The 11,694-nt window shown below is 45.9% G+C and overlaps 2 protein-coding genes across 2 annotated transcripts; both read left to right on the forward strand.

Moving 5' to 3' along the window:
* Positions 1 to 6,759: 6,759 nt before the first annotated feature.
* On the forward strand, positions 6,760 to 7,802 carry LOC125554153 (inactive protein RESTRICTED TEV MOVEMENT 2-like). The gene is made up of 2 exons (XM_048717750.1): positions 6,760 to 6,938; positions 7,037 to 7,802. The coding sequence occupies exons 1-2, from the start codon at positions 6,848 to 6,850 to the stop codon at positions 7,594 to 7,596; spliced, it is 651 nt and encodes a 216-aa protein (XP_048573707.1). The 5' UTR covers positions 6,760 to 6,847; the 3' UTR covers positions 7,597 to 7,802.
* Positions 7,803 to 10,318: 2,516 nt separating this feature from the next.
* LOC125554154 (inactive protein RESTRICTED TEV MOVEMENT 2-like) lies at positions 10,319 to 11,423 on the forward strand. Its single transcript, XM_048717751.1, has 2 exons — positions 10,319 to 10,518; positions 10,616 to 11,423. Exons 1-2 carry the CDS (start codon positions 10,428 to 10,430, stop codon positions 11,203 to 11,205), a joined length of 681 nt encoding a protein of 226 aa, XP_048573708.1. The 5' UTR covers positions 10,319 to 10,427; the 3' UTR covers positions 11,206 to 11,423.
* The last annotated feature ends 271 nt before the right edge of the window (positions 11,424 to 11,694 follow it).

Consider the following 11,694-nt stretch of genomic DNA (forward strand, 5'->3'; position numbering starts at 1 on the left):
CCGGGACTCCGAACTCCTTCGGTACATCAAAACTCATAAACTCATAATATAACTGTCATCGAAACCTTAAGCGTGCGGACCCTACGGGTTCGAGAACAATGTAGACATGACCGAGACACGTCTCCGGTCAATAACCAATAGCGGGACCTGGATGCCCATATTGGCTCCTACATATTCTACGAAGATCTTTATCGGTCAGACCGCATAACAACATACGTTGTTCCCTTTTGTCATCGGTATGTTACTTGCCCGAGATTCGATCGTCGGTATCCAATACCTAGTTCAATCTCGTTACCGGCAAGTCTCTTTACTCGTTCCGTAATACATCATCTCACAACTAACATATTAGTTGTAATGCTTGCAAGGCTTTATGTGATGTGCATTACCGAGAGGGCCCAGAGATACCTCTCCGACAATCAGAGTGACAAATCCTAATCTCGAAATACGCCAACCCAACATCTACCTTTGGAGACACCTGTAGAGCTCCTTTATAATCACCCAGTTACGTTGTGACGTTTGGTAGCACCCAAAGTGTTCCTCCGGCAAACGGGAGTTGCATAATCTCATAGTCATAGGAACATGTATAAGTCATGAAGAAAGCAATAGCAACATACTAAACGATCGGGTGCTAAGCTAATGGAATGGGTCATGTCAATCAGATCATTCAACTAATGATGTGACCTCGTTAATCAAATAACAACTCTTTGTCTATGGTTAGGAAACATAACCATCTTTGATTAACGAGCTAGTCAAGTAGAGGCATACTAGTGACACTCTGTTTGTCTATGTATTCACACATGTATTATGTTTCCGGTTAATACAATTCTAGCATGAATTATAAACATTTATCATGAAATAAGGAAATAAATAATAACTTTATTATTGCCTCTAGGGCATATTTCCTTCAAGAAGATATAGAGAAAATGAAAGTCATTCCCTATGCTTCAGCCATAGGTTCTATCATGTATGCAATGTTGTGTACCAGACCTGATGTGTGCCTTGCTATTAGTTTAGCAGGGAGATACCAAAGTAATTCAGGAGTGGATCACTGGACAACGGTCAAGAACATCCTGAAATACCTGAAAAGGACTAAGGATATGTTTCTCATTTATGGTGGTGACAAAGAGCTCGTCGTAAATGGTTATGTCGATGCAAGCTTTCACACTGATTCGGATGACTCTAAGTCACAAACCGGATACATATTTTTATTGAATGGTGGAGCTGTCAGTTGGTGCAGTTCCAAGCAGAGCGTCGTGGTGGAATCTACGTGCGAAGCGGAGTACACAGCTGCTTCGGAAGCAGCAAATGAAGGATTCTGGATGAAGGAGTTCATATCCGATCTAGGTGTCATACCTAGTGCATCGGTTCCAATGAAAATCTTTTGTGACAATACTGGTGCAATTGCCTTGGCAAAGGAATCCAGATTTCACAAGAGAACCAAGCACATCAAGAGACGCTTCAATTCCATCCGCGATCAAGTCAAGGAGGGAGACATAGAGATTTGCAAGATACATACGGATCTGAATGTTACAGACCCGTTGACTAAGCCTCTCTCATGAGCAAAACATGATCAGCACCAAGACTCCATGGGTGTTAGAATCATTACAATCTAGTCTAGATTATTGACTCTAGTGAAAGTGGGAGACTAAAGGAAATATGCCCTAGAGGAAATAATAAAGTTCTTATTTATATTTCCTTATATCATGATAAATGTTTATTATTCATGCTAGAATTGTATTAACTGGAAACTTAGTATATCTGTGAATACATAGACAAACAGAGTGTCACTAGTATGCCTCTACTTGACTAGCTCGTTAATCAAAGATGGTTAAGTTTCCTAACCATAGACATGAGTTGTCATTTGATGAACGGGATCACATCATTAGAGAATGATGTGATTCACTTGACCCATCCATTAGCTTACCACTATGATCGTTTAGTTTATTGCTATTGCTTTCTTCATAACTTATACATGTTCCTATGACTATGAGATTATGCAACTCCCGAATACCGCAGGAACACTTAGTGTGCTATCAAACGTCACAACGTAACTGGGTGACTATAAAGATGCTCTACAGGTGTCTCGGACGGTGTTCGTTGAGTTGGCATAAATCAATATTAGGATTTGTCACTCCGTGTATCCGAGAGGTATCTCTGGGCCCTCTCAGCAATGCACATCACTATAAGCCTTGCAAGCAATATGACTAATGAGTTAGTTGCGGGATGATGCATTACGGTATCTCCGGGCCCTCTTGGTAATACACATCACTTAAGCCTTGCAAGCATTGCAACTAATGAGTTAGTTGCGGGATGATGTATTACAGAACGAGTAAAGAGACTTGCCGGTAACGAGATTGAACTAGGTATTGAGATACCGACGATCGAATCTCGGGCAAGTAACATAACGATGACAAAGGGAACAACGTATGTTGTTATGCGGTTTGACCGATAAAGATCTTTCTAGAATATGTAGGAACCAACATGAGCATCCAGGTTCCGCTATTGGTTATTGACCGGAGATGAGTCTCGGTCATGTCTACATAGTTCTCGAACCCGTAGGGTCCGCACGCTTAACGTTCGATGATGATCGGTATTATGAGTTCATGTGTTTTGATGTACCGAAGGCAGTTCGGAGTCCCGGATGTGATCATGGACATGACGAGGAGTCTCGAAATGGCCAAAACATAAAGATCGATATATTGGAAGGCTCTGTTTGGACACCGGAATGGTTCCAGATGAGTTCGGGCATTTTCCAGAGTACCGGGAGGTTACCGGAACCCCCAGGGAGTCAATGGGCCTTAGTGGAAGAGAGGAGGAGGCGGCCAGGTGGAGGGCGCGCCCCCCCAAGCCCAATCCGAATTGGGGTGGGGGGCCGGCCCCCCTTTCCTTCCCTCCCTCTCCCTCTTCCTCCTTCTCCTACTCCAACTAGGAAGGGGGGAAACCTACTCAACCTACTCCTACTGGGAGTAGGACTCCCCCCTTGGGCGCGCCCTATGAGGGTCGGCCCTCTCCTCCTCCCTCCTGTATATACGGGGGAGGGGGGCACCCCATAGACACACAAGTTGATTGTTTAGCCGTGTGCGGTGCCCCCCTCCACAGAATTCTCACCTCGGTCATATCGTTGTAGTGCTTAGGCAAAGCCCTGCGTCGGTAACTTCATCGTCACCGTCATCACGCCATCGTGCTGATGAAAATCTCCCTCGGCCTCAACTGGATCAAGAGCACGATGGACGTCACCGAGCTGAACGTGTGCAGATCGCGGAGGTGTCGTGCGTTCGCTACTTGGTCGGTTGGATCGCGAAGACGTTCGACTACATCAACCGCGTTTCATAACGCTACCGCTTTCGGTCTATGAGGGTACGTAGACATACTCTCCCCCTCTCGTTGCTATGCATCTCCTAGATAGATCTTGCATGATCGTAGGAATTTTTTTGAAATACTGCGTTCCCCAACAATTCCTGACAACTTGGATCGACCTGATGGGATCAATATCCTCGATGGTAAGTTCTACCTAGGATATGCTGGATATGCATGCCGACCTGGTGTTCTTTCACCCTTCAATAAAACTAGGTACAATCTCAACAAGTACTAAACTAGGAACTATCCTTGGATTGCTGCCAAAATTTTCAATCTCAGACAATCTAGCCTTAAAGTTACGGTTGAGAGGGCATTTGGTGATTTGAAGAATATATTTGAGATCTTGTATCGGAAGGCATTTTACCATCTCCTCACACAAGCTAAGCTTGTTCTTGCATGTTGCATTCTCCATAACTGGATCTTAGAATGAGGTTATGATGAGTTTGTATTGGAGGAGGAGGATGTGATGACAGATGATGTTGATGACTCTGGCCATGATGTGGAGGCACAAAACAGTGAAGCTTAGACTAACAAAATGTGGGAGTCGGCTGACGCAATGTGGGCTAACAGAGATAACACAAGGATCCAAAGAAGAAGAAGGTGATGATGAAAAAGAAGCTGAAGAAGATCACGATGGTGAACTCCCCCTAGTTCAACATTGATGATTTTCCCCTGTTGAGCCATATGACAGTTAATTCATACTACCATGTGTTAGGCAGGACGAACTGCCATTTGTTTAGGACTAAAACGATGTTAATCTGGTATTGCCTATGTGCTCTATTGTGCGGTAAGGTCACCACTATGAGAAGGGGTAACCACAACATTAGTTTATGCAACAACCAAACATTATGTTTTGCACCTTCACAACCATGACCCCTAACTGCTGTCAACCAAACGACATGCATCAAACGACCTGGTAATGCAATACAAGCAACCAAACCATGTGCAAAACATGGTTTATAATCTCTATTTACTCAGCCGGACCGAGCTGAGCCACTTATGCAAATAGGCCAATATTGATGCATGTAAAATTTTGAGTCTTACTAACTTTGCTAGTTATAAGGATTAAATGCAACTTTGGTGTGGAAGTGATAATAGCAACAAAAAAAATCAGATTGTAAACGGAATTGAAAAAACGTTGACTCGGTTGAAAACAATAAGGATAAATAGTTTGGGATCCATAGTTTCACTGGTGACATCTCTCCATAAAAGATAAAATGGTATGGCGAACAAATTACAATTGCATATCAATTAAATTACAATTTTTATGATTATGATCATACATGGCATGATTGCATATAAGCATCACGTACGGACATCTATAGATTGTTAATCCAACAACACATATGACTAATACTCCATCCCATGACCGCTACCCAATATGCAATTCAATTTCAAAGTATTAAGTAAAACATAGTATTTCATTATGTATGATGATGTGATGTAGATAGTATATTGTCTTCACCCTACGATTAAAGAACAACTACCCAACTGATCATAAAGTGACAAATTCATCACACTACAACAAACACCATAAATATTACACCATATGAAAAACAATCATGTAGGGCAGCTCATGTGATCATTGTATTGAAGAACATGTCATAGATTGTCATCCAACTCACGGACGAAGATGGTGGCAACAAGGTTGATGTAGATGGCCATCGTGATGAATTCCTTCTCCATCAGAGTACCATAAAAAGGACTCCAGATTGGATCGCGGCAGAACAGAGAGATTCAACGGAGAAAATTTCATAAACTATTTTCAAGGTTTCCAGGTCAATACAAAAGCATAGGTGCTAAGAGACAATGTAGGGAAAGCCTATGGGGCTCACGTGACTACCCCATGTCCGTGTGTTGTGGGAACGTGGGGTCCACGGGGGGCACTCTCATGGCTTTGGTGCTGCCTAAAAGCTTTTGGACTTGAAACTTTTATTTCTATTTTTCTTGATTTTTTGGGCTCCATAAAATTGATTATGCTGAAAAGTCTAAACAACAACTGGCACTAGGCACCAGATTAATAAATTAGTCTAAAAAATAATATAAATTGGTGCCCAAACTATGTCAATATGGTATACTTGTAGCATGCAGCGAGCAAAAATTATGTGTACGTCTAGGACGTGTATCATCACTACACACGAAGAAGACAGAGCATGAGAATGTTGTGGAATGGCCGAAGCATCCCGAATTGTGATTTAGGGAGTGTCAGTGACCTTCTTCCCTTGTCAATCTCCGTCGCATGTGTGATGGCGATCTTCGTTGTTCAAAGCCTTGGAGGGCAACCGGTTCTTTTCGTGACTCGACTGCCTGCTTGCGCATGCACGATCTTTACTTGCGTGGCATCTCACATCAAGACCATGCAACATATGTAGTTGCTGGAATCAAGAAAAGTGGCGTCGAGAACACAAAGATGACTTCGATTTGGTGGTGTTTCTCGAGTACCCAGTCCCAAGCTCCATAATGAAGCCCCTAGGTCTAACCATAATTGGTTATACCTAAAAATTGCTATGTTTTTGCACCATTACCTTGCTGAAGGCATCGGTCAGATTTGCTTGGACTTGAAAACCTAAGATCTTGCCTTCGGTGGTTGGATCCAATAACGACGGTGTTTGAGCGTCGTTCCTTTCCTGAAAACGTTGTTGTTGGAGAACCTTCCTCATTGTTGTTGTGATGTAAAACGTGGTAGGTGCGGATATGATTGTTGCTGTAGTTTATCGATCGTTATTTTGATGGCTTCGGATTCCCCCCCCCCCCCTCTCTCTCTCTCTTCATCTATGCATAACTTTGGTCTTGCATGACTTTGCTCTTTATCAACGTGTTTTATGTGTATCAATGTTCACTCTGTGTATCCCAGAAGTTATACAGAGACCGGATGTATGCTCATTGTCATGCTTCATTTTATCTCAATTAATTATAAAAAATATATATGATTTTTTAATTACTGCGTGGGATACGTTAGTGGATGGATCACCAGGAGGAAATCCAGAGGAGAGCTCGATTCTGGCATTGGCACCGGTGCATTGCGGGAAGCAAGGCATCCCTCCAGGCTCAAGGACTGCCACGTGGTGCGCGACCATATCGTGGGAAGAGGGGCGGCGATCGACGTCCCATGGATGCCGTGTGCCGCGGCCGGTGGCCGACGACGGACGCGCGCGAAGAGAGGAAAACCGCGACGGAGAAGAGCCCGCTTGTCAAGGCAAGGAAAGGTATCAGTATCGCCGACCGACCGAGCGTCCGCAACGTACCAGTCCCGATCGATCCATCGATCGCTTGCTTCTCCTGCGCAGGCGTGCCCGGCCCTTCCCGCCAAGCAATTCCTCCCCCCTCGCCGCACTCCACCCCACCCACGCGCACCCCAGCACGCATATATATTGCACGCACAGCCCATCGATTTACATCATCAGCTTCAGCCATCGACCCTCCTCATCCGCACTCGCCTTACGAGACTCCTTCAGAGCAGCTCGCGCCACCTTTCGTCAGCCAGCTAGCCATGGCCGCCGCACGGACCTACGCCGACTTCGTGCCGTCCCACGACCTCGTCGAGGACGCCGCCAAGCAGACCCTCGTCGTCAACCTCCCCGGTACGCCCGCACGCATGCACGCATCCCTCTGCTTCCGTTCTTACCCCCATGGTGTATTTCCACTGACCGACGCGTGTGTGATCGATTCCTACGTGCAGGGTTCAAGAAGGAGCACCTGAGGGTCCAGATCGACAACTACGGCCGGCTGAGGGTCAGCGGCGAGCGGCAGCTCGAGGGCGGCCAGTGGAGCCGGTTCCGCAAGGAGTTCCAGGTCCCCGAGGGCTGCGACGCCGGCGGCATCCGCGCCAGGTTCGAGAAGGACGGCGTCCTCCACGTCATCATGCCCAGGCTCACGCCCCTCCAGGACGACCCAACGGCCGCGGCAGACCACGAGGCGGAAGCTGCGCGGCACGCCGCTGCCGCAGAAGAGAAGAAGCGCCACGAGGAGATGGAGGAGGAGGACGCGAGGAGGCGTCGTGCGGGTCACGAGGACGACTACGCCAGCGACGAAGGCGAGGGCGCACACCGCCAGGCGGCGTCTGCCGGTGGGCAGGCGTACGGCTTCGCCCGGGACCGCAGCAGGAGCGGGATGGTGAGGGCGCTCCTCCTCGCCGTGGCGGTGGCCTTGGTCGGCGCTGCTGGCCTGTATGCTCGCTACAGGTGGATGGACCCGTCGGCTGAGACTGCGCCGGCAGATGGTGCCCTCTCTGACTATTGATCACCAACACCATAAGCATTCGTTCACACCGCTGAAGATAAGATCATTCGGGGGAAAAACAAGTGGCCAAGATACGGGACTACAAGAGCTGCCTGAAATACTACGTGTAAATATGATCTCACTACTGTAATTAACTTATACACATTCAATTGGTGGTTCTACTTGTACATATATTGTCAAAACATGAAAAGACTGGCCTTGAAGTACATGCTGAAAATGTGTTTCTCCGAGTGTACTTTGTACAACGCATCCGGTTCAAAAATATATTTTTTATAACTAGCTTGACGCGAGGTGCAAGGTTTTTTTTAGGGGACGCGAGATGCAAGATTTGTTTTTTAAGTGGCAGATGCATATTTTCTTTAAATGCTTTAAATGCACATATTTCAAGAACTTAATTTTCTTGATTTTCTTTTAAATCTTCACTGTGAATTTGAAAAAGGAACTAAAGTAGTGCAATTTTTTGTTAGCGTTACTTAAAAAAACCTTGATAGTGTTCAAATGTAATGTACGTGACATTTAAACAAAATGTTCATTTGCTTAAAAAATATGTTTGACATTTAAAGAAAATATAATATAAAAAAATCCGCATAATTTTAAAAAGGTTCAGTACAATTAAAAAAATATATGTGACATTTTAAAAGAATGTTCACACTTTTCAAAAATATGTTGCTGATATTTCTGAAAAATGTTTATACATGTAAAAATATGTTTCTGAGTTTAAAAACATTTCATGCCATTCAGAAAAATGTTCAACATGTATTTGCAAAATATTTAACATGTATTAAAAAATGTTTAAAACATTGATTTAAATGTAAATCTTACGTTTCAAAAATGTTCAACATGTATCAAAAAGATGTTCCACAAGTATAAGAGAAATGTACAATGTGTATTAAGAAATAGACGTGTGTTGAAAAAAATTGTAAAATGAGGTATGGTTGGACCCTGTTGGTCCGTTGATGGGGAGCAAGGAGTTTGTCAACCCAATGTGCTTAGAGGCTACAATTTTGTTATCTCGCTCTAGTGGCTCCTTTCAAACCAACGATGTGCTTTCTACTACACATACGATTCTCAATGCAGGGAGCTGATTGATTTCAACACGGAACACATGATGGGAGCCTTTGGCATGCCTACCGTTGATGTTGTATCTTAGATTGAGGTGAGCAGTGTTGCTGAAGTGACACGTGTTGATGCTCCTCCGTTATCTACGGAGGAATTTCTTAGCAAGGTTACTAGGACTGTCCCCTGCCCTCTGCTTGGGACCCCCAATGTCTTTGCACGGGGAGAAGGACAGTGCCTCTTGCTCTAGGCGACATAGCAGGAGTCTGAAAAAGAAGAATTCGTGTGCAACATCCCGCCGGCCAGACGCGCGGAGCATAGGTTGTTGGAGGCTTTTGGTGAGTTGTCAGAGGTGAGCAAAGTGGAGAGCGTAGAGCAAAAGATGAAAGCCTATCTAGACATGTACAAAAACCGCTTTCGCCGCAAGTGATCGCTGTGTTGAATACTTTGGCAGGCATCACCGGGAAGTTGTCTGGACCTTACAAGAAATTTCATGCATGATAATGTCAGCTAATGATGCTTCTGGTCAAAGGCGGAGGCAAACCTTGATCTGGATGAGATCCGTTGAGTGGGTGATGGTCTATTCGGTTGCACTTGAGCCACACCTACTTTTGGGCCTTGGCGCTCTTGTGTCCGGCTTAGACGATGTCTCTTTGAACTTGTGTAGTTGTGTCCTGTCCTTATCTCAAGCTCTAGTGTTTTTTTCTTCATTTTCCGGGTTTTCACTTAATTTTCTCTAATTAATGTTAGGTTTTCGGATTTGGTTTCATTGTAAACTGGAACATCTCTCTTCTTGGTAATGAATTGCAGAAACCCCTTGCCCTTGCACAAGGCTCTTAAAAATAAAAAATAAAGAAAACTGGTGAAGAAATGCAGAAAAACCAAAGAAAAAACCGACAAAACAAACAAAAGAAACAAACTGAAAACCGAAAATAAAGAACCAAATGGAAAACAGAAAAAAAATAGAGGAAAACACAAACTCAAGATGCTGAACAAAAAAAAATGGCATACTTGCAAAAGAAAAGGTTTGCCAGCATAGTCATGATTCAGAACTAATTATGTCGATGCTATGGACACAAAAGTTCTAGCTCCAAATGCGGATACATATAATCTTGACCAGCTGAGCACAACTTGTGGTTGAATGGTTAGGGGACAGTGATATCCCCAACTTCATCAGGGTTTAAATCCTAAACTTCACGTTGGTGATCGTATTATTCCTGCCTTTATTTCAGGATTTCGGCGATATTCGTTTAATGGGAGAAGACCTTCTCGTTGACTGCGAGACGTCTTTGGTGATTTCGTAAAATCTTAAAATGATATGCCGACTCAGTCTTTTGGAGGTATTTATACGGATAGGGTGTGTGTGCGCGCGTGCGTTCAGAGGGATGACTGTATGCTCGTGTATGTGAACGACTTCAATTGTATTGTGTTAAAAAAACTACAAATTCCATGAATGCACCTGTGGCAGAAAACCCAGGCGAAGATACAACGCCGGAAGTCCACGACACAAGGTAAACCGACTATCTCGATCGATTGCTTGCTTCTCTGACGCATGCAAGCGTGCCCCTTTCCGCGAAGCAATGCCTCCCCCCTCGCTTGACTCCACCCACCCACGCACGATTAATCCCCAGCTCGTATATATTGCACGCAGAACACATCGATTTACTCCATCAGCTTCATCAAATCCATCCTCACGAGCAGCTCGCACCACCTTTGTGATCACCTTCTTCGCCCGTTCACCGTCCGAGCTCTGCAAGCGGCGCCGTCAGCTAGCCATGGCCGCCGCACGGACGTACGTCGACTTCGTGCCGTCGCACGACCTCGTCGAGGACAGAGGGAAGCATACCCTCGTCGTCAACCTCCCAGGTGCGAATGCGTTCAGCTGCTTCTGTTCTTTGAGCCACATGGGCTGAATTTCCACTGACCGACGCGACGCCTGTTCTGCTGCGGGTGTGCAACGCAGGGTTCAAGAAGGAGCACCTGAGGGTGCAGATCGACAACTACGGCCGGCTGAGGGTCAGCGGCGAGCGGCAGCTCGAGGGCGGCCAGTGGAGCCGGTTCCGCAAGGAGTTCCAGGTCCCCGAGGGCTGCGACGCCGGCGGCATCCGCGCCAGGTTCGAGAAGGACGGCGTCCTCAACGTCACCATGCCCAGGCTCACGCCCCTCGAGGACGACCCAAAGGCCGCGGCGGACGCTGCCGCCGACGCAGAAGCTGCGCGGCTCGCCGCCGCCGACGCAGAAGAGAAGAAGCGCCGGGATGAGATGGAGGAGGACGCGAGAAAGCGTCATGCGGGTGACGAGGAAGAACACGCCAGCGGCGAAGGCGAAGACGCACACCACCAGGCCGTCCAGGCGGCGTCTGCCGGCCGGCAGGCGTACGGCTTCGCCAGGGACCGGAGCAGGAGCGGGATGGTGCGGGCACTCCTCCTCGCCGTGGCGGTGGCCTTGGTCGGCGCTGCTGGCCTGTATGCTCGCTACAGGTCGATGGATCCGTCGGCTGAGAGTGAGACGGCGCCGGCAGATGGTGCTATCGTCAGCCTCTTTGACTACTGATCACAAACACCATCCAGAATCCAGATAAGATCATTCGAGAAAAACAGTGGCGAAGATACGAGACTACAAGAGCCGTCGTCTGAAATACTTGTGAATATAGTGTATATGATCTCAGTACTGTAACTTACACAATCAATCGGTGCTTGTACATATGGGCATAGTACTATCTTGTCAAAACAAGAAAAGGATCAGATCTGCCTGGAATTACGTGCTGAAAATGTGTTTGTTCTATGCACGGAAGAATTTGAAAACAATCTACGAATAACGATTAGTAACTGATCTGTGCACGGAAGAATTTGAAAACAATCTACGAATAAGGATTCAATCCGGTAGTGGTAGGGTTAGGATAATTTAGGGTTTGTCTCCATTTATGCTTCTTCGTAACATTGGGAGGCGTGTGGAAGATGGTGTGTCCCAAGATTTGATTCTTCGGGTCTTGCATTTTCTTTTTCGTGTTTGTTTCATTCGTGTTGTTGTACGGAACATATA

The sequence above is a fragment of the Triticum urartu genome, chromosome 4 (genome assembly GCF_003073215.2).
Source record: "Triticum urartu cultivar G1812 chromosome 4, Tu2.1, whole genome shotgun sequence".
Lineage (NCBI taxonomy): Eukaryota > Viridiplantae > Streptophyta > Magnoliopsida > Poales > Poaceae > Triticum > Triticum urartu.

Excerpts from the sequence above, each read along its gene's own strand:
- LOC125554154 (XM_048717751.1), top strand. The coding sequence starts at position 10,428 with ATGGCCGCCGCACGGACGTACGTCGACTTCGTGCCGTCGCACGACCTC. Across the intron at positions 10,519-10,615 it reads CCTCGTCGTCAACCTCCCAG|GGTTCAAGAAGGAGCACCTG; the intron begins GTGCGAATGCGT and ends TGTGCAACGCAG.
- LOC125554153 (XM_048717750.1), top strand. The coding sequence starts at position 6,848 with ATGGCCGCCGCACGGACCTACGCCGACTTCGTGCCGTCCCACGACCTC. Across the intron at positions 6,939-7,036 it reads CCTCGTCGTCAACCTCCCCG|GGTTCAAGAAGGAGCACCTG; the intron begins GTACGCCCGCAC and ends TCCTACGTGCAG.